The sequence below is a fragment of the Ascaphus truei genome, unplaced genomic scaffold, assembly GCF_040206685.1.
Source record: "Ascaphus truei isolate aAscTru1 unplaced genomic scaffold, aAscTru1.hap1 HAP1_SCAFFOLD_2856, whole genome shotgun sequence".
Classification (NCBI taxonomy): Eukaryota; Metazoa; Chordata; class Amphibia; order Anura; family Ascaphidae; genus Ascaphus; species Ascaphus truei.
The window spans coordinates 6,537-30,396 of NW_027455812.1; the positions used below are offsets into that span (position 1 = coordinate 6,537).

Sequence of the window (23,860 nt, forward strand, 5' to 3'; positions counted from 1 at the left end):
CCCCCCCCACTCATTCAATTTTCTGCCCCCCCCATTCACTCCGTTTTCTCCACCACACTCTGTTTCTCCCCCACTCCATTTTCTCCCCCCACTCACTCTGTTTTCTCCCCCCAACTCACTCTGTTTTCTCCATCCCCACTCACTCTGTTTTCTCCCCCCCACTCACTCTGTTTTCTCCCCCCCACTCACTCTGTTTTCTCCCCCCCACTCACTCCGTTTTCTCCTCCCCACTCAGTTTTCTCCCCCCACACCGTGTTCTCCCCCACTCCATTTTCTCCCCCCCCCCACTCACTCTGTTTCCCCCCCCCCCCAACTCACTCTGTTTTCTTCCCCCCACAACTCACTCTGTTTTCTCCCCCCCTCACTCCGTTTCCCCCCCCCACTCACTCCGTTTTCTCCTCCCCACTCAGTTTTCTCCCCCCCACACGTGTTCTCCCCCACTCAATTTTCTCCCTCCCACTCACTCTGTTTTCTCCCCCCATCACTCCATTTTCTCCCCCCATCACTCCATTTTCTCCCCCCCACTCACTCTGTCTTCTCCCTCCCACTCACTCTGTCTTCTCCCTCCCACTCACTCTGTTTCCCCTGCCACTCACTCCGTTTTCACCCCCACTCAGTTTTCTCCCTGCCCACACCGTGTTCTCCCCTACTCCATTCCCCCCCCACTCACTCAATTTTCTCCCCCCCACTCACTCAGTTTTCTCCCCCCCCACTCACTCAGTTTCTCCCCCCCCCCACACACCTTGTTCTCTCCCACTCCATTCCCCCCCATCACTCCATTTTCTCCCCCCATCACTCCATTTTCTCCCCCCCACTCACTCTGTCTTCTCCCTCCCACTCACTCTGTCTTCTCCCTCCCACTCACTCTGTTTCCCCTGCCACTCACTCCATTTTCACCCCCACTCAGTTTTCTCCCTGCCCACACCGTGTTCTCCCCTACTCCATTCCCCCCCACTTACTCCATTTTCTCCCCCCAACTCACTCTGTTTTCTTCCCCCCACTCACTCTGTTTTCTCCCCCCACTCACTCTGTTTTCTCCTCCCCCCACTCACTCTGATTTCTCTCCCCCCACTCACTCCGGTTTCCCCCCCCCACTCACTCCGTTTTCTCCCACACACCGTGTTCTCCCCCACTCCATTTTCTCCCTCCCACTCACTCCGTTTTCTCCCCCCCACTCACTCTGTTTTCTCCCCCCCACTCACTCCATATTCTTCCCCACTCAGTTTTCTCCCTGCCCACACCGTGTTCTCCCCCACTCCATTCCCCCCCACTCACTCCATTTTCTCCCCCCACTCACTCAGTCCCCTCCCCCACTCACTCAGTTTTCTCCCCCCATCACTCAATTTTCTCCCCCCACTCACTCCGTTTCTCCCTCCCACTCACTCACTCCGTTTTCACCCCCCCCCACTCACTCAGTTTTCTCCCCCACTCACTCCATTTTCTCCCCCCCTCACTCATGCCATTTTCTACCCCTCACTCTGTTTTCTCCCCCCCTCACTCAATCCATTTCCCACTCACTCTGTTTTTCTCCCCCCCCCACTCATTCAATTTTCTCCTCCCCCACTCACTCTGTTTTCTCCCCCCCAACTCACTGTTTTCTCCCCCCCCCACTCACTCTGTTTTCTCCCCCCCACTCACTCCGTTTTGTCCTCCCCACTCAGTTTTCTCCTCCCCCTCACTCTGTTTTCTCCCCCATCACTCCATTTTCTCCCCCCATCACTCCATTTTCTCCCCCCCACTCACCTCTGTCTTCTCCCTCCCCACTCACTCTGTCTTCTCCCTCCCACTCACTCTGTTTCCCCTGCCACTCACTCCGTTTTCACCCCCACTCAGTTTTCTCCCTGCCCACACCGTGTTCTCCCCTACTCCATTCCCCCCCCACTCACTCAATTTTCTCCCCCCACTCACTCAGTTTTCTCCCCCCCCACTCACTCAGTTTTCTCCCCCCCCCACACACCTTGTTCTCTCCCACCTCCATTCCCCCCCATCACTCCATTTTCTCCCCCCACTCACTCCGTTTTCACCCCCCTCACTCACTCCTTTTTCTTCCCCCCTCAATCACTCCTTTTTCTTCCCCCCTCACTCACTCCTTTTTCTTCCCCTCTCCCTCACTCCATTTTCTTTTCTCTCCCCTCACTCCGTTTTCTTTTCTTCCCTCTCACTCCGTTTTCTTCCCCAACTCCATTTCCCCGCCCTTACTGACTCTGTTTTCTCCCCCACTCCGTTTTCTCCCCCACTCTGTTTTCTCCCCCACTCCGTTTTCTCCCCCCACTTACTCCATTTTTCTCCCCCCAACTCACTCTGTTTTCTTCCCCCACTCACTCTGTTTTCTCCCCCCACTCACTCTGTTTTCTCCTCCCCCACTCACTCTGATTTCTCTCCCCCACTCACTCTGTTTCCCCCCCCCACTCACTCCGTTTTCTCCCCCACGCCGTGTTCTCCCCCACTCCATTTTCTCCCTCCCACTCACTCCGTTTTCTCCCCCCACTCACTCTGTTTTCTCCCCCCCACTCACTCCATTTTCTCCCCCACTCAGTTTTCTCCCTGCCCACACCGTGTTCTCCCCCACTCCATTCCCCCCACTCACTCCATTTTCTCCCCCCACTCACTCAGTTTTCTCCCCCCACTCACTCAGTTTTCTCCCCCCCACTCCGTTTTCTCCCCCCTCACACCGTGTTCTCCCCCACTCCATTCCCCCCCACTCACTCCGTTTTCTCCCCCCATCACTCAATTTTCTCCCCCACTCACTCCATTTCTCCCTCCCACTCACTCTGTTCCCCCCCACTCACTCCGTTTTCACCCCCCCCACTCACTCAGTTTTCTCCCCCAACTCACTCCATTTTCTCCCCCCTCACTCATGCCATTTTCTCCCCCTCACTCTGTTTTCTCCCCCCTCACTCAATCCATTTCCCCTTCACTCTGTTTTCTCCCCCCCCCCCACTCATTCAATTTTCTGCCCCCCCATTCACTCCGTTTTCTCCACCACACTCTGTTTTCTCCCCCCACTCCATTTTCTCCCCCCACTCACTCTGTTTTCTCCCCCCAACTCACTCTGTTTTCTCCATCCCCACTCACTCTGTTTTCTCCCCCCCACTCACTCTGTTTTCTCCCCCCCCTTCACTCTGTTTTCTCCCCCCCCCCACTCATTCAATTTTCTGCCCCCCCATTCACTCCGTTTTCTCCACCACACTCTGTTTTCTCCCCCCACTCCATTTTCTCCCCCCACTCACTCTGTTTTCTCCCCCCAACTCACTCTGTTTTCTCCATCCCCACTCACTCTGTTTTCTCCCCCCCACTCACTCTGTTTTCTCCCCCCCACTCACTCTGTTTTCTCCCCCCCACTCACTCCGTTTTCTCCTCCCCACTCAGTTTTCTCCCCCCACACCGTGTTCTCCCCCACTCCATTTTCTCCCCCCCCCCCCACTCACTCTGTTTCCCCCCCCCCCCCCAACTCACTCTGTTTTCTTCCCCCCACAACTCACTCTGTTTTCTCCCCCCCTCACTCCGTTTCCCCCCCCCACTCACTCCGTTTTCTCCTCCCCACTCAGTTTTCTCCCCCCCACACCGTGTTCTCCCCCACTCCGTTTTCTCCCCCCCTGCTCACTCTGTTTTCTCCCCCCCTGCTCACTCTGTTTTCTCCCCCCCCACTCACTCCATTTTCTCCCCCACTCAGTTTTCTCCCTGCCCACACCGTGTTCTCCCCCACTCCATTCCCCCCACTCACTCCATTTTCTCCCCCCACTCACTCAGTCCCCCCCACTCACTCAGTTTTCTCCCCCCACTCAGTTTTCTCCTCCCCCTCACACCGTGTTCTCCCCCACTCCATCCCCCCCACTCACTCCGTTGTCTCCCCCCCACTCACTCTGTTTTCTCCCCCCATCACTCAATTTTCTCCCCCCACTCACTCCGTTTCTCCCTCCCACTCACTCTGTCCCCCCCCCCACTCACTCTGTTTTCACCCCCCCACTCACTCAGTTTTCTCCCCCCACTCACTCAGTTTTCTCCCCCCTCACTCATTCCATTTTCTCCCTCTCACCCGTTTTCTCCCCCCCTCACTCAATCCATTTCCCCCTCACTCTGTTTTCTCCCCCCCACTCATTCAATTTTCTGCCCCCCCCATTCACTCCGTTTTCTCCCCCCACTCACTCTGTTTTCTCCCCCACACTCACTCTGTTTTCTCCCCCCCACTCACTCTGATTTCTCCCCCCCACTCACTCTGTTTTCTCCCCCCCCACTCACTCCGTTTTCTCCTCCCCACTCAGTTTTCTCCCCCACTCCATTTTCTCCCCCCACTCACTCTGTTTTCTCCTCCCCCACTCACTCTATTTTCTCCCCCCACTCACTCTGTTTTCTCCCCCCCACTCACTCCGTTTTCTCCCCCCACCCAGTTTTCTCCCTGCCCACAGTGTTCTCCCCCACTCCATTCCCCCCCACTCACTCCATTTTCTCCCCCCACTCACTCAGTTTTCTCCACCCCACTCACTCCGTTTTCTCCTCCCCACTCAGTTTTCTCCCCCCACACCGTGTTCTCCCCCACTCCGTTTTCACCCCCCCCCCCCACACTCACTCTGTTTTCTCCTCCCCCACTCACTAAATTTTCTCCCCCCCAACTCACTGTTTTCTCCCCCCCACTCACTCTGATTTCTCCCCCCCACTCACTCTGTTTTCTCCCCCCCACTCACTCCGTTTTCTCCTCCCCACACTGTGGTCTCTCCCACTCCATTTTCTCCCCCCCACTCATTCCGTTTCCTCCCCCCTCACTCTGTTTTCTCCTCCCCCACTCACTCTGTTTTCTCCCCCCATCACTCCATTTTCTCCCCCCCCCCACTCACTCTGTTTTCTCCCTCCCACTCGCTCTGTTTCCCCCCCCCCCCCACACTCACTCTGTTTTCTCCCCCCCACTCACTCCATTTTCTCCCCCACTCAGTTTTCTCCCTGCCCACACCGTGTTCTCCCCCACTCCATTCCCCCCCACTCACTCAATTTTCTCCCCCCACTCACTCAGTTTTCTCCCCCCCACTCACTCAGTTTTCTCCCCCCCACTCTGTTTTCTCCCCCCCCCACACCTTGTTCTCTCCCACTCCATTTTCTCCCCCCCCCCCACTCACTCCGTTTTCTCCCCCCTCACTCTGTTTTCTCTCACCCCCCACTCACTCTGTTTTCTCCCCCATCACTCAATTTTCTCCCCCCTCACTCCATTTTCTCCCCCCCCCACTCACTCAGTTTTCTCCCTCCCATTCACTCTGTTTCCCCCCCAACTCACTCCGTTTTCACCCCCCCCCCCCCACTCACTCCATTTTCTCCCCCCCCCACTCACTCCATTTTCTCCTCCCCCACTCACTCTGTTTTCTCCCCCCCTCACTCACTCCTTTTTCTCCCCCCTCACTCACTCCTTTTTATTACCCTCTCCCTCACTCCATTTTCTTTTCTTCCCATTCACTCCGTTTTCTTTTCTTCCCCCTCACTCCGTTTTCTTCCCCCCAAATCCGTTTTCTCTCCCCCTCCAGCACATCTCACATCAGACACACATCACCGAAGCAAGCAAGGACATGCCCCCTCCCTTAGTAGCCACGCCCCTGCTTCTGCTGTAACAGATATGCTGTACAGCTGAGTGAAACATAATGTCCATAACTTGGGGGGTGAGTGAAATTGGAAATAGTTGTGTTGACCTTCAAATCCACAGCAGAATGTCCAGTGTAAGGCTAAGGCCCCGCTCCCTCCGTCAGCGCTCCCACACTGCAGACAGGCGGGGCGCTGACATACACAGACCGCGATATGCGGTCTGCGGGGAGCGGGAGCCGAAGCGGAAGGTGGGCGCGAGTGGGAGGCTTGAGCGGGAGGGGGGGCGTGGCTTGAGCGGAGGGACCCGCTTCTCTCCCCCCCCCCCTCCACGGGCTCGGGCTGGAGCTGCTGATGGAAGCAACACACACACACTCATACACACACGCAGGCACTCATACACACACGCAGGCACTCTCTCACACACATACGCACGCAGGCAGGCACTCATACACATACACACACACAGACAGAGGCAGGCACTCACGCACTCAGGCACACACATACACAAACACAGATAGGCACTCAGACACACACATACATACATACACACACACACAGACAGGCACTCAGACACAAACACAGATAGGCACTCAGACACACACATACACACACACAGACAGGCACTCACGATGCTTTCACTCCACACTCCTCCCCACTCCGCGAAGCCTCTCCTCCTCCCGAAGCCTCCCCTCCTCATTGGCTCACAGCCACACCACGTGACGCGTCAACGCTAGGGATCACAATTCTCTTGCATCCCGTAGCGGCTGATGCGTCACAGCGTGTAGTGAGCTGTGCAGCCAGGGGGGACCGGGACCGGCTCAGGAGGATTCCCCTGCTGGTGGGGAAAGCCCGTGCAGCCGCCAGCGCCGCCGGGCGCAGCGGGTCCCAGCCCTAGGTTTGGTTCTGCTACGTGGTACCATTTGTCAGATTTCGATGCTTCTGACATACAAACAAACAGACGGAATCCAACTTAGAATTATAGTATAGATGTTACTGTTGAAGATGGAGAGGGGAGTAATACAGTGGAAATGTTTCATAACTAGGGACATTTTACTATTTTGATGGTAATGAGCAGATTAACTACTTTTACTACATGTTCCTACCCGTACCTAAACAGAAAAAGACATGGTCTTATCCTAATTACTAAACTGAATGCAACACAATTCTAGGCATTGCTTGCATGTCATTAATCCAGAAAGTTTTTTTTTAAGAAACTGGCAAAATGTTTATTTGAAATCGAATTGTAAGGTTAGAAAATGCGTATTTCTTGATTTAAACTGTCTATAAAAATTGCCGAAATTTGATAATATTTTTTCATATTTGCCAGTATTAGCAAAGTCCATATATTTGTTTGGTGTTTTTTTTTTGACAGCTGTAAATGCTAAAAACGTACTTATTTTAGCCAAGTAAAGTGTAAAAGCATATTTTATTAATGTGTACATTTAATAAAGGTATATATGTTTGATGCACTGTATATGAACTGTGGGATTTCCAAGTCCTGAGTTCCGAGACACCATATGTCCACCAGGCTTGGTGCCACTGTGCCTACTCGGGTCCCGGACTTGAAAGCCTCAGGGATGCCAAGGTGTTAGGACAGGCGGAGTAATGGAGTTACACTCAAGTACCTCCATCTGAAAGCACAAAGGGCTTTCCGGACACCTATTGCCCATCCCCAGACTTTGCAGAGCCTGGACAGTGGGGGGGCTCAAAATGCTAAGAGGCAGAGGTACCAGGTTGGCGCATGCCCCTTAGCAGAATTTCAATTGGTGCACGCCCGGCTTAAGTATACCGGCAAATCGGTGATAGGCTGGCAGGGAAATTCCCATGCGCTGATTGGCTGTAGTGGTTTTTGAATGGGACTCCAAAACCTATAAGAACATAGTGGTCGCGGCTGGAATTGCATGCCGAATTGAGATCCAGGACGTTTGTGAGTACCTCCTGGTCATTGGAAAGGACTCGTACAGACTTCATTTTGTAGCCATTTGGACTAGGAAAGTTTAGTTTGTTAGCCCAGATCCCCAGTAAGTGTATTTTCTATTGCATATTGTAATCCATTCAGTGTATGTCTTTTCCTGGAATAAATTACAATTTATTTTACCTCCTTGCTTTGCTCAATCATATGATCCCGGTATAAAAGGTTTTAATAAACCTGGTCTCCCGTAAAAATTCCCCCTAACATCGCATATCGGCTTAAGGCCGTTCAGGTTAATGCAGGGAATTATGGTTATTTAGGTCTTACCTAATGGTGACGTTACTTCAATTCAGACCCTGAAAATGGCTTTTGCTGGGGAGGGAAAATAAAACCAATATTTCAGGGTCTGGAAGTAGTGGCAGCTTTTGGTAAGATTATCTAAATATAATGCAAGGTAGTGCTAATTAATCTCAGGTTAAGCCTATGGTAATGAGATAACTAACGGCGGTTATTTATGCTCACACTTACCTTTGTGGATATATTCGTTAAACTTCGAAAATGCCATCCATTAATATTTTGGGTAATGTCACGTTATTTGCCAGATTACACAGGCTTAGTGCAGGGAGGGGCCAGTTCCAGTTCTCAAGGGCCACCAACAGGTCAGATTTTCAGGATATCCCAGCTTCAGCACAGGGGGCTCTATCAGTGGTTCAGACTGAGCCATTGATGGAGCCACCTGTGCTGAAGCTGGGACTGAATGAGCCACCTGTGCTGAAGCTGGGACTGATTGAGCCACCTGTACTGAAGCTGGGACTGAATGAGCCACCTGTGCTGAAGCAGGGACTGAATGAGCCACCTGTGCGGAAGCTAGGACTGAATGAGCCACCTGTGCGGAAGCTGGGACTGAATGAGCCACCTGTGCTAAAGCTGGGACTGATTGAGCCTTCTGTGCTGAAGCAGCGATAGCCCTAATACCTGGCCTGTTGGTGGCTCTTGAGGACTGGAGTTGGCCGCCCCTGGTCTAGATTATATTACTAAATTACAAACACAAACTGACGGCACTGCTTGAGCTGTTAGTCCTCTTTATTTACCTACAATATATAGTAAACGCAATTATACCAGACTGGGCCTGGGCGGAATTAGCAAACTGCTTAGCAACGCAATCTAATTAGAACACAGCGCCTCTGTATTTATGATCAGTATCCACGCTAACTCCCTCATCCTACAACTGACATTTAATTGAAGATATTTCATTAAAATCATTATTATGACCAACCACAGCTGACCTATAGTCCATATTGAACTGTTCAACAAGGACGTCGTTTCTGTGATTGCTTAATGGCAATTAAGGTAGATGAGTTTCCAGATCAAATCCTGTGAGAATTGTTTCATATCCGGCTCAGCAAAGATCGCAAATCATTATTGTCGTCGAGCAGCTCGTGTAATTAATTGAAACAATTGAATGGCCTTATTCTATATATCACGAAGCCGTGGGCATATACTGTACAGAATGGCACATGTAATGTAAGAATCGTGAGGAGCAGGGGGTCCCAGGAGCTGAAAGTAATACAGTTCAGCTTCAGACACCCCCTGTTTCCCACCTAGAGGGGGGTTATTTATTATTTTTAAAAGCAATGGTCTTTTAATAAGAATTGAATTGTATTTTTACCCAATAAATGTAACATCTTTATCTAAATATAGTGAATATGGCAAACAACAGTGAAAAACACAACAGTAGTGGGGAAACTGTGGACTTCCCCTGTATCTGCCTTTATATTTATCTCTTTATCATGGGCACATATTCCCTGATTTGCTATTTCTACTCTGGCAATTAAAGGGTACAGAGCACAACAGGACAAATGCTGCAACACTTAATTGGTACACTGGAAATTACACTCTGTGTGTGTGGGGGGGGGGGGGGGGGTTGCATTGCAATTGATGGTCTTGTATTATAGAATTGCATTGGCCCTATGCTGGGAAAACATGCTTAATTTGCCTATTATTGATAAACATGTTAGTATATTATATTAATAATTGTTCTTTTTTAGGAGCATCATGGTGGTCTCAGGACACAGTTACCTAGTTTTATCTGTCTACGTGGTGACTTTCCTCACTGGTCTACCCTCCAATTTGTTGGCCTTTTATACCTTCTTGATCAAGGTGCGCAAGAAGTCAAAACCGATAGACATCCTTCTTCTCAACCTGACCATATCCGACCTTCTCCTACTAATGTTCCTTCCTTTCAAGATGGAGGAGGCCGCATCAGGGATGCTGTGGAAATTGCCTTTGTTTCTCTGTCCACTCACTGGATTCTGCTACCTCAGCAGCATTTATACCAGCACCCTGTTTCTCACAGCTATTAGTGTGGAACGCTACTTTTGTGTGGCTTACCCCATTCAATACAAACTGAACCGCAAGCCTCAGTATGCCATATTTGCAAGCATCTTCTTCTGGATTGTAGCCTGTTCTCACTGCAGCATTGTTTACATCGTACAGTACGGGTTACAAATCAATGAGACAGTATTAAACAATTCCACGTGCTTTGATAAGTTCACTGCGGAGCAGCTCACGATCGTGCTACCAGTGCGTTTGGAATTGTGCTTGGTATTGTTTTTCATCCCATTCATCATCACCCTTTTCTGCTATATAAACGTTGTCAAGATCCTGATGTCTCTGCCCCACATACAAAGCAAGAGGAAGCAGAGAGCCATAGGTCTAGCAGTGGCCACTCTTTCCAACTTTGTCATCTGCTTTGCCCCATATAACATCTCTCACATAGTTGGGTTTGTACAGAACAGTAGCCCGGAGTGGCGGGTGGATGCTTTGCTTCTCAGCACATTCAATGCCAGTTTGGACCCAATTGTTTTCTATTTCTCCTCCTTAGCTGTTCAGAGAACTTTCTATGACTGCTTTGCAGGAATCTTGCGGAAATTGAGGACCATCTGCCATTGTAACAAATTCTTCACCCCTTGTGTGAGGTTGCATTCAGGGAAAGTTCTGTGAAAAGAACCTGCATCTGAGACATTGTCAGCAATACGTCAGGACCAATATACTTTATAGTCTTTCTTTTCGTAGATGTGTCTCACACAGAGCTTGAGGACCCTGCTGGGGATGCAACAACATTACAGTATGTCAACTGAAAGGAGGCAAAAGGTCCATGTAGTGTTGACATGGTGAGAGAAGAAAGTACAGTAGGTCCTATAAAATACTCTGACCAGTTGCAAATGAAGAGTGATGCATTACTGGCACATTTCCAGCTGAAAACTGCTACAGTAGATGCTTAATATTGCAAATGAAGTCAAGTAGACAAAGTGTCCTCTACACCAGCGGTGCGCAAACTGTGGGGCGCGACCCCCAGGGGGGGCGCGACACTGCCGACGGGGGGCGCGGGGTTTACAGAGGCCCCGCGCGCTTCCCGAAGGCACTTAAATTAAGTGCCGGGGGAGCTGCAGGGCCTCTGTAAACCTAACTTACCGTGCCTCCAGCGGCTTCCTCCCTGTGTCGCCATGGCAACGCGGCGTCAAAATGACGCTGCGAGGTCATGTGACGTCACGTTGCTATGGCAACGTGACGTCATTACGCCGGAGCGCGGGTAAGTTGGGGATGGGGGGGGGGAGCGGGAGTGAGGGGACAGCCGGCAGGGGGGCGCAGGGAAAAAAAGTTTGCGCCCCCCTGCTCTACACAATTCCAGAGGTCACATTTAGTTGAGGTCAATATTTCCCTGGTCTGTGATTCAGTTTCAGAGATGTTTGTGCACAGTGGCTGCCACCACTGATTGAGCCCCCTTTGTTGAAGCAGGGATATCTTGAAAACCTGACCCGTTGGTGGTCCATTAAAACTGTTGTTGGCTACTCTTGCCTTAGCTGATACTTCCTTTATTTAATATATGATATGGTTTCGTAACATTGGCATTTTCCGTTAGATCCCGTATAAGACAACCATCCCATATTGCAAAACAGGTCTGGTTTAATAATGTATTTACTATGGTGTATTCTGCCTGAACAAATTGAAAAATCATAAGTATATATCAATGTACATTTTGCGGTAAATGTTTCAATGCATTGCACACCTCACTGGCCACAATGTAAATACTGTATATAACACACACTTCATTTTTAGATAAAGGCCATTTCAGAAAAGAGGGAAATAAAAGGTATTTTTATCTCGTGTCTATTGCCACAGAAATGTACTTCCTGTATTTGTTTATCTCCTAAAAAACATTTGTCTGCTTGATCAAATATAATATCTATATCGTTTGATGTGTATTTAAGTTTAGTCTTATGTGGTGCAACTTTGCTCTCACAGGTTCAATAAGTTACATAGTTACATAGTTACATAATAGATGAGTTTGAAAAAAGACGTACATCCATCAAGTTCAACCTATGCTAAATTTATACTACAGATACTTTATCCTATGTCTATACTTAGTTATTGATCCAGAGGAAGGCAAACAAAAAACCCCAGAGTCATATCATCCAATGATATCTCATAAGGGGAAAAATAAATTCCTCCTGACTCCAAGAATTGTCAATCGGATTAATCCCTGGATCAACATCCTTCCCATGTTTACTTATTTGGTATATCCCTGTATACCTTTCCTATCTAAAAAGATGTCCAACCTTTTTTTGAACAAATCTATTGTATCTGCCATCACAGTCTCCATGGGTAATGAATTCCACATTTTAACTGCCCTTACTGTAAAGCAGCGGTCCCCAACCTTTTCGGCACCAGGGACAGGTTTCGTGGAAGGCAATTTTTCCACGAACCGGGGGGTATGGTTTCGGGATGATGTCACAGTGTGTGTGTGTCACAGTGTGTGTGTCACAGTGTGTGTGTGTCACAGTGTGTGTGTCACAGTGTGTGTGTGTCAGTGTGTGTGTCACAGTGTGTGTGTGTCTCACAGTGTATGTGTCAGTCACTGTGTGTGTCAGCGTGTCTGTCACTGTGTGTGTGTCGCTATGTGTGTCACTGTGTGTGTGTCACTGTGTGTGTCACTGTGTGTGTCAGTGTGTGTGTCAGTGTGTCTGTCACTGTGTGTGTGTCACTGTGTCTGTCACTGTGTGTGTCGGGGGGGCAAAAACAGAGCTGGGGGGGGATGCAAAAACGGAGTGGGGGAGGGAAAAAACGGAACACACACACACACTCCCCCAGCAGCAACAGCCGCCACCACCAGGGAGCATCTCCTCACCTCCCCTCAGGCGGCAGCAGCAGCAGCGTGCAGGAAGACTGCACACATTTAGCAGGCACCGGAAGTGCCTAGAGCGCGCTCCGAGGAGGAGAGTGGAGGGAGGAGGAGAGCGGAGGGGGGAGACTGCCAGGGGGCGCAGAGAGGGGGGGGAGCCAGGGGTCGCAGTGAGGGGGGAGAGCCAGGGGCTGCAGGGAGTGCGGGCGGCGGCCCGGTTCCCAACAGCCCATGGACCGGCACCAGTCAGGTGGTTGGGGACACCTGCTGTAAAGAACCGTTTCCTTTGTTGCTGGTGAAATCTCCTTTCCTCCAACATTAAGGGATGGCCCGAGTCCTTTGTACTGCCCGTGGGGTGAATAGTTCTTTTGAAAGCTCCTTGTATTGTCCCCAAATTTATTTGTATATAGTTATCATATCCCCTCTTAGACGCCTCTTTTCTAATGTAAATAAAAATACATATATATTGTATAAAGTATGTAACGGATTTTCTGGCCTGGCCTGACCCACCCAATCTCACATTGGCCCGTGTGGTCTAACCAGTCCCCATTACATGGTCGTGTCTGGTGGTACACCTGTTGGCAACAGGACTCCTGAGTCTCCCGCATGATGTTGTGTGGGGATTGCCAACCCAGACAGGCAGCTGAGGTAGTGTGCTTGAGTCCTACCTATATCCAGTGCAGCGCCTCCACCTCATCAGAATCTCTGCATCCGCAAGGAGATGGTTCTGATGAGGAACTCCTTCTTGGTGCCCCCTCCTGTGCAAGAATTTTACTCCCACACAGCAAGGGTTTGTTGAACTTGGGCATCTTTATTGTATGTTCAGGCAGACTGCCCCTCATAGCGGTCGTACTCAGCCGCTCATTCCTTTGCTGCACTCCATTAGGAAGGTTCCTTCTCCTCTAATAGAGTTGCTCTCCACCTCTCCCCTTAGGGAGATTCACCAGCTTGTCTCTCTTGAGCTGCCTAGACTCACAGCTATTGCATCAGCCTCTGCAACACTGTTGCAGACCTCCACATGACTCTCCTGAACAGAGTCAAAACACCAACTGACAGAACTGAACTGCTAACTTTAGGCAGTTCTGTGTCTTATATCACCTCCAGGAAAACAGACACCCTCTGTGTCACTAATCGTGGACACACAGCATGTTGTCACTTCCTTTGTGACATATGACACCTCACCAGGGTTTGAGGGCAAACCTCCATGATTGTTGCTGGCAATCCTGCATACTTACCAGGTTTACTGCCAGCATGAGAAAGAGATATGTACACCAATTTTACTCATGGCTACATTTCCCCCCTGGTGGAACCCAACGACCCGGCTGGGATCTAAATTTGCGGAACCTTCCTTCAGGTAGCACTGCAAAACACAACAATACATTATTACAGTACATATTTTCAACATAACATAATAACAGCTACATCCTAACTTCGATGTGTAACAAGCAGGATTACTCCCTGCTTGAGTATCCATTACTGATACTACCATACCTTCTTAAGGTGGCCTGCGCACAGCATGGTCCACTGGGTTTAGAGCAGCAATGCTATAATACTCTGGGTGACATACTGGGCACCCACAATCAGCCCATAACTCTTGCCTGGATGCTAGTGTACTGAGAGGATCATGCCCATAAACTTCCTTAAGGCATCTCCTGGAGATGTAGACTATCTTTTCTTGATTACACCACTTCTCGTCTAACACATCAGGATCCCAATCCTCTAGAGAGCTATCAGTATCCCAATCTTCTATGGAACTATCAGAATCCCAATGTTCTTCCCCTGATCCTTCCTCCTCATCAGTACTATATCCCCTATCCTCATCAGTGGAACCCATTTCAAACTCAATTTCTCCCTCCCATGGATGGTGAAAATAAAGTAACAACTTTTGGCGATCCCTGGCAACTCTTGCCGACACTGGAGGCACATAGGGTGGTACCCGAGAAACATGCACAATATGAGCAACATTACTCAAATCCCCAGACATCCCACTGGAATGAGTGTGCATACCATAACGCTTGACTTCCCCTTTAGCCACATGCTTGATTACAGTAGGATTCACCCCCGGAGACTTCACATAGGTTAAAACTTCCCTCCCCGATCCCTCATCGAAGGTAAAGCAATCACCCCAGTCCAGGTTCTCCCCAGTCCTTTCATCAGAAGTGTCCCGGGACTCCCCATACAACCCTTGGCTCGACTGGGACCCAGATGAGGAAGTGACAGGGGCAGGGGCTTTAACTATGGCCGGGGGTTGGGCAAAGGGAAATACTGCCGGTATACGCAGGGCTACGACCCGCAACTTCGTGCTACCTTGCCCGGTGCCATCAAACTGGCGCTCCGGTTCTCTCGTTTCATTGTTCCCAGGCTTCCGCAGGGCCTGCCAGCTCTTCCTGGATCCAGGCGACCTGGTACAGCTACTTGGTCGCGAGGACGCGGCTATTTTCCACCTGGCTCCACTGTGTCCGCCGGATGTGAGGTCATGGATCTCGAGGGACTCACTGCGGCCATCTTGCATTGGGCTCCCAACCGGAACCTCTTCTTCCACAACGACATCCGCCGCCGGAAGTGATGGTTCTTCTCGCCACTCCGCTCGGGCCCGGACTAGGCCTTTCTCCGCTGTTGCCACCACCGGCGCCTGTGGAGGGTAAGGGTGTGTGTCACCGCTCCGTCGGCTCAGGATGGGATCTTCTCCACCCTCCGTGCTGGAAGTCACCACGGCCGTGGGACTCCTCCGCTCCGGCTGTCTCCGCACAGGCGACCTCGGCACCTCGAGACTCCGCTCCGCCAAGACACAGGTGAGTGCTAGTTCTTTAGCAGCACCGCTGTAGTGGTCCGCCGGTAGGCGCATCACAACCGACGTCGGGGTTGCTTGCTCCTCGTCCGAGGATGCGAACTCCGACTCGGCAAGTGGCACTCCCGTAGGGGACCGACGGTGAGGTTCCGGGTTCACACCACGGTTGTAGACCCCTCTCTCTTCAGGCTCCGTCTTTATCATGAGGAGCGATCCCCATTCTCCGGGATCAACTGGTTCTGCTTTGACCGAGAGCGAGGCTTCAGCTGTCACTTTAGCTGTGTCCGCTCCCGCCTCCACGGTCTGCCCTGGTATGAAGGGGTGCACGGCCCATAGGTAGTGGATGCCACATTGGGGGCACCTAGCCGTTGTGCTGGCTTCTCCACCGGGCAACCAGCACTGCATGCACAGGCACCGCAATGTCTCTTTATCCCCAGCCTTGACTTCCAGGAAGCCTCCTGGCAGTGAATAGGGGTATACCCCAATGTCCATCTCGCTCTTTGTAGTACTGGTTACGGGAGACACTTTGCACAGTGGTCTCTCCTGTTCACCAGCTCCTCGCAACTGAGGGACAGGAAGCTCACATCCAGCTCCTCCCTCAGACAACTCGGGTGTCGCTTGGCAGAGATAGAGAACCCTCCCCCTGGTGAATATTTGGGGAGGGTCCCACAGATTCACGTTATGGCCCATAATTGGCTCTGAGCCTGTCACAGTCCTAGAGGGCGCGGCCACAGCTTTCGGGCCACTACCCCCAACAGGGTGGGGTTCTCTCTTTGGCGCCAATCCCGGCCAACTGTCTGCAACTTTTGCATTTGCAGAATTCTCTGCACTTGGCCCACGCGGTCTCCCAGGGAAGCGAGAGCCGCCATCTTGGTTTGCCCGGCCGTTTACAATCACAATTGAGGTAGATCTTTGCATGGGAATCGCCGTCTGGCAGTCAGATTCTTCAATTCCACCACCCACAATCACAATGTTCTCAATACTGTCCTCCAGGGTAGCACCCCACGGTCCTAGGCAGGACCAAAACGGCGCGGCCACAGCTTTGGTGCCACTCCACAGCATGCTTGCAAAAGTCCCTTCTGCCGCTTGCTCTTCAGTGGAACGCACGCCACGTGCGCTCCCTCCATCTGTCTCTGTACGCCATCTCGGACCTTCTGCGCCGCGTGGATCCTCCATTCTTGCGGTCGCCATAGGTGTATTGTATTTGTGATTATTGTACATGGAGCTCCTCTCTGTGGGGCAGCTGCCATACCGGTACAATAAAGATTGCCCGATGCACCACCTTGTGTACCTAATGTAGGTCTGACTCGTGTTGCACTACCTCAGGCTAGGCTCACTCTCTCTGTGTATGCTGTGTCTCCTTCCTCCAAGTCTGTGCTCCCTTCGGTAAGTGGTCTGGAATGGACTAGAGTACTCTGGCTCTTCCATGCAGTACTTGGGCGTTTACCTCTCTTGGTCAGCCTAGCGCAGACCCTCTCCAGGATTCCTGACCACGTTAACAGGCTATCCCTTTAGGCATCCTACCACTAGCTCAAGGTGACTAGGATAGCTATAGCCCAGCTCCAGACTCCCAACTCCTCTCAGGTTCCCAGGTCGTCCCTGTGGTCTGACAAGTCCATCAGTTCCCCTGACTACCCCTGGGTCCCGTCCCAACACAGCACAAAGTGCCAGCATACACTCTCCCTGTTTCCTAGTGTGCTTAGCAAAAGCCTGTCCTGTTGACAGGTCTCTCAGCATCGCCTCCAAATGTAACGGATTTTCTGGCCTGGCCTGACCCAACTAATCTCACTTTGGCCCGTGTGGTCTAACCAGTCCCCATTACATGGTCGTGTCTGGTGTTGCACCTGTTGGCAACAGGACTCCTGAGTTTCCCGCATGATGTTGTGTCGGGATTGCCAACCCAGACAGGCAGCTGAGGTAGTGTGCTTGAGTCCTACCTATATCCGCAAGGAGATGGTTCTGATGAGGAACTCCTTCTTGGTGCCCCATCCTGTGCAAGAACTTCACTCCCACACAGCAAGGGTTTGTTGAACTTGGACATCTTTATTGTACGTTAAGGTAGACTGCCCCTCATAGCGGTCGTACTCAGCCGCTCATTCCTTTGCTGCACTCCATTAGGATGGTTCCTTCTCGTCTAATAGAGTTGCTCTCCACTTCTCCCCTTAGGGAGATTCACCACCTTGTCTCTTTTGAGCTGCCCAGACTCACAGCTATTGCATCAGCCTCTGCAACACTGTTGCAGACCTCCACATGACTCTCCTGAACAGAGTCAAAACACCAACTGACAGAACTGAACTGCTAACTTTAGGCAGTTCTGTGTCTTATATCACCTCCAGGAAAACAGACACCCTCTGTGTCACTAATCGTGGACACACAGCATGTTGTCACTTCCTTTGGGACATATGACACCTCACCAGGGTTTGAGGGCAAACCTCCATGATTGTTGCTGGCAATCCTGCATACTTACCAGGTTTACTGCCAGCATGAGAAAGAGATATGTACACCAATTTTACACATGGCTATAAGTATATAGACTAGGGGTAGTCAACTCCAGTCCTATGCTGAAAAAGGGATATAATGAAAACCTGACCTGTTGGTAGCTCTTGAGGACTGGAGTTGGCTACCCCTGTTATAGGCAAACCCACACACATATTAATAGGGAGCAAGTGTGACCATGGTAACCTTCAGGGCTTTGGCATTTGAAACTAGTGATACTGTAACTCTGTGACGTCCCCGTGTTAAGTCTCTGTACATTGTTTGATGTACCATCTTATTAGATTATTGGAACAACATCAGAGCAAGTACTATATTTATTTATTACATCTGTGCTAATATTTAGAACTTGAAGGTTGGAATTTATTGGATATACTGTACAGTACGACGCTACTCATCTACTATATATTTGTGAAATCACTGTATGTCTGCGTCCCAAGGGTCAATCGCATTGGACCTTGGGCCTGTCACTCCTGCTCAGGCCATGCCCGCCCCCGCACACCTCTCATTGGCCTACGTCCAACACCAATGCCACACTGTCCCACCCCTCACTGACTCTCATTGGCCTGCGTCCAATGCCCGCCCCCGCACACCTCTCATTGGCCTGCGTCCCACCCCTCACTGACTCTCATTGGCCTGCGTCCAATGCCCGCCCCCGCACACCTCTCATTGGCCTGCGTCCCACCCCTCACTGACTCTCATTGGCCTGCGTCCAATGCCCGCCCCCGCACACCTCTCATTGGCCTGCGTCCAACACCAATGCCCTAATACTTCCACACTGTCCCACCCCTCACACTTTGCTTTTGCAACACCTAATCCTCTAATCCTCAACCTGCTCTGGGGCCACGCTTCACACCTATCAAAACCTTCACGTCTGCTACCACAGACTGCCGAATCAGGTACAGCAGTGTTTCCCAAACTGTGCGCCGCGGCGCGCTTGGCTAGAGGGGCGCCGCGATCAGGGCCGCCAGCAGCGGGAAACAAGGGCTGCTAGCTCATTTAAAAAAAAAAAAAAAAACCTCTGAGGGGAAGCAGAGGAGCGGTCACGTGACCGCTCCCATCCAATGGGGCTGCAGCCTGCCCGGCATCGCAACTGCAGAGCCACCAGACAGCACCAAGGTGTGTGTGTGTGTGTGTGTGTGTGTGTGTGTGTGTGTGTGTGTGTGTGTGTGTGTGTGTGTGTGTGTGTGTGTGTGTGTGTGTGTGTGTGTGTGTGTGTGTGTGTGTGTGTGTGTGTGTAAAACGGGCTGCAGGGTGTGTGTGAAAAACGGGCTGCAGTGTGTGTGTGTGTGTGTGTGTGTGTGTGTGAGAAAAACGGGCTGCAGGGTGTGTGTGTGTGTGTGTATATATGTGTGGTGTGTGTGTATATATGTATATATGTGTATGTATATATATATATATATATATATATATATATATATATATATATATATATATATATATAATGTGTGGTGTGTATATATGTATGTGTGGTGTGTATATCTACTATATATTTCTGAAATGTCTGTATGTTTGTCTGCATGCCCTGTGTCCCTAGGGCCAATCGCATTGCACCTTTGGCCTGTCACTCCACCTCAACACTGTCCCACCCCTCACCACACTGTCCCACCCCTCACTGACTCTCATTGGCCTTCGGCCAACACCACTGCCACACTGTCCCACCCCTCACCCCACTGTCCCACCCCTCACTGACTCTCATTGGCCTTTGGCCAACACCACTGCCACATTGTCCCACCCCTCACCCCACTGTCCCACCCCTCACTGACTCTCATTGGCCTTTGGCCAACACCACTGCCACATTGTCCCACCCCTCAGTGACCTTTGGGAATGCTTCTAAGCACCTAACACTCACCGCACTGCCTCTTACAAACACCCCCCTCCACCACCACCCCCCCAACCTCATGCACCCCCCTCCACCCCCCTCAACCTCATGCACCCCCCTCCACCATCACCCCCCCCAACCTCATGCACACTACAAACGCACGCCACAGCTCTCCCGCTACTGCAGCCCATCACCAACCCCCCTCACCCAAACATACAACGCACGATGCTCCATCACCCCCCCCCTCACACCAACAGCAAACGCACGCTGCTAAACATACAACGCACGATGCTCCATCACACCCCCCCCCCTCACCCGAACATCCCCGGAGCACACCCAAAACTACCCCACCACCCTCACCCATACATCCACCGCACGATGCTCCTCCGGAGCCCCTCACCCCCCACCATCCACCGCACGATGCTGCTCCGGAGCCCCTCACCCCCCTCCTCACCCTCTGTCCGCCCCCCCCCCTTTCCTGGCCGCTGGCCCGCAACAACGGAACTACCCCCTATCACCACTCCGCGGGACCTCAACATCACCCGCTCTCCCGGAGCACCCTCTCCCCCGGTGCTCCCCCCCTCCCCCCCCCCCAGAGCACCCTCTCTCCCGGTGCTCCCCCGCTCCCCCGGTGCTCCCCCCCTCCCCCTCTCCCCCCCCAGAGCACCCTCCCTCCCCCCCCCAGAGCACCCTCTCTCCCGGTGCTCACCCGCTCTCCCGGTGCTCCCCCCCCCCAGAGCACGCTGTCGCCGCTCTCACCTTCAGGCCTAGAGGCCGCGCCCCCAGCTCCCCATCCCCGCGCGCGCTGCTCCGGCTCTCAGGCCTAGCTGTCTCTGTCGGGAGCTGCATGGGCCGGGGCCCACACACCCCCTCACCTGAGCGTCTCAGCTCCGCATCGCCGGGGGGAACCGCCGAGGAACCCGAGGAGGAGCGCGGCCCGGTGCGAGGTAAGTAACCGCACGGGAAGAGATCTTTCACCCCCGGCCCGGCCCTTCACCCCACCCGGCGCTTCACCCCACCCGGCCTGGCGCTTCACCCGGCCCGGCGCTTCACCCGGGCCGGCGCTTCACCCCCCCCCCCCTCCACCCTGGCCCTTCACCCCCCCCCCCCCGCCCTGGCCCTTCACCCCCCCCCCGGCCTGGCCCTTCACCTCCCCCCGTGGCCCTTCACCCGCCCTGGCCCTTCACCCGGCCCTGCCCTTCACCCCCCCCCCTGCCCTTCACCCCCCCCCCCTGCCCTTCACCCCCCCCCCGGCCCTGCCCTTCACCATCCCCAGCCCTGCCCTTCACCCCCCCCCGGTCCTGCCCTTCACCCCCCCCCCCTGCCCTTCACCCCCCCCCCGGCCCTGCCCCCCCCCCCAGCCCTGCCCTTCACCCTCCCCCCCCCCGGCCCTGTCCTTCACCCCCCTCCCCCGGTCCTGCCCTTCACCCCCCCCCCCTGCCCTGCCCTTCACCCCCCCCCCCTGCCCTTCACCCCCCCCCCGGCCCTTCCCCCCCCCCCCCCGGCCCTGCCCTTCACCCTCCCCCACCCGGCCCTGCCCTTCACCCTCCCCCCCCGGCCCTGTCCTTCACCCCCCCCCCTGCCCTTCACCCCCCCCGGATCTGCCCCCCACCCCCCGGCCCTGCCCTTCACCCCCCCCCCCCAGCCCTGCCCTTCACCCCCCCCCCCCGGCCCTGCCCTTCACCCCCCCCCCCCGGCCCTGCCCTTCACCCCCCCCCCCGGCCCTGCCCTTCACCCCCCCCCCCCCCCCCCCTCGGCCCTGCCCTTCACCCCCCCCCCGGCCCTGCCCTTCACCCCCCCCCCCCGGCCCTGCCCTTCACCCCCCCCCCCCGGCCCTGCCCTTCACCCCCCCCCCTCCGGCCCTGCCCTTCACCCAACCCCCCGGCCCTGCCCTTCACCCCCCCCCCCGGCCCTGCCCTTCACCCCCCCCCCCCGGCCCTGCACACGTAGACACGCAGGCACACGTAGACACGCAGGCACACGTAGACACGCAGGCACACGTAGACACGCAGGCACACGTAGACACGCAGGCACACGCAGGCACACGTAGACACGCAGGCACACGTAGACACGCAGGCACACGTAGACACGCAGGCACACGTAGACACGCAGGCACACGTAGACACACGTAGACACGCAGACACGTACACACACGTATACGTAGACACACGCACGTGTACACACACACACACGTGTACACACACACACGTGTACACACACACACGTGTACACACACACACACACGTGTACACACACACACGTGTACACACACACACACGTGTACACACACACACGTGTACACACACACGTGTACACACACACACACGTGTACACACACACACGTGTACACACACACACACGTGTACACACACACACACACGTGTACACACACACACACACGTGTACACACACACACGTGTACACACACACACACATGTACACACACACACACACACGTGTACACACACACACACACGTGTACACACACACGTGTACACACACACGTGTACACACACACACACACGTGTACACACACACACACGTGTACACACACACACACACACACGTGTACACACACACACACACGTGTACACACACACACGTGTACACACACACACGTGTACACACACACACACCCACACACGTGTACACACACACACACGTGTACACACACACACACACATGTACACACACACACACGTGTACACACACACACGTGTACAACATACACACACGTGTACACACACACCCACGTGTACACACACACACACACACATGTACACACACACACACACACGTGTGTACACACACACACACACACACGTGTGTACACACACACACACACGTGTACACACACACACGTGTACACACACACACACACGTGTACACACACACACGTGTACACACACACGTGTACACACACACACGTGTACACACACACACACGTGTACACACACACGTGTACACACACACACACGTGTACACACACACACACGTGTACACACACACACGTGTACACACACACACGTACGTGTACACACACACACGTGTACACACACACACGTGTACACACACACACGTGTACACACACACACACACACAAGTGTACACACACACGTGTACACACACACACACGTGTACACACACACACACACGTGTACACACACACACATGTACACACACACACACACGTGTACACACACACACACACACACGTGTACACACACACACACACGTGTACACACACACACACGTGTACACACACACACACGTGTACACACACACACACACACGTGTACACACACACGTGTACACACACACGTGTACACACACACACACACGTGTACACACACACACACACGTGTACACACACACACACACGTGTACACACACACACACACGTGTACACACACACACACACACGTGTACACACACACACACACACGTGTACACACACACACACGTGTAAACACACACACGTGTACACACACACACACACGTGTATACACACACACACACACGTGTATACACACACACACGTGTATACACACACACACGTGTATACACACACACACACGTGTATAACACACACACACGTGTATACACACACACACACGTGTATACACACACACACGTGTATACACACACACGTGTATACACACACACACGTGTATACACACACACACACGTGTATACACACACACACACGTGTATACACACACACACGTGTATTCACACACACACACGTGTATACACACACACGTGTATACACAACACGTGTATACACACACACGTGTATACACACACACACGTACACATACACAATGTATACAAACAAACATGTATACACACACACACAACATGTATACACACATGTATACACACACGTGTGTATATATACACACACACACGTATACACACACATACACTATCCCAGCACCACCACATCAGCACACCGGTATCCCATGCCCCCCCCCCCCCCACCCAGCACACTGGCATTCTCGGCTCACACCATTCCCAGCCCCCATCAACACCATCACCACCCACTTTGGCACCTCCCATCGGCACACCCACATCCGCACCCCCACATCAGCAACAAAC

The 23,860-nt window shown here is 52.8% G+C and overlaps 1 protein-coding gene across 1 annotated transcript; it reads left to right on the forward strand.

Annotated features, from left to right (window-relative positions):
• The first annotated feature begins 9,524 nt into the window (after nt 1-9,524).
• On the forward strand, nt 9,525-12,513 carry LOC142482997 (free fatty acid receptor 2-like). The gene has a single exon (XM_075583101.1). The coding sequence runs from the start codon at nt 9,530-9,532 to the stop codon at nt 10,475-10,477; it is 948 nt and encodes a 315-aa protein (XP_075439216.1). The 5' UTR covers nt 9,525-9,529; the 3' UTR covers nt 10,478-12,513.
• The last annotated feature ends 11,347 nt before the right edge of the window (nt 12,514-23,860 follow it).

Bases quoted from the DNA above. Each gene is read 5' to 3' on its own strand.
- LOC142482997 (XM_075583101.1), top strand. From the start codon at position 9,530: ATGGTGGTCTCAGGACACAGTTACCTAGTTTTATCTGTCTACGTGGTG.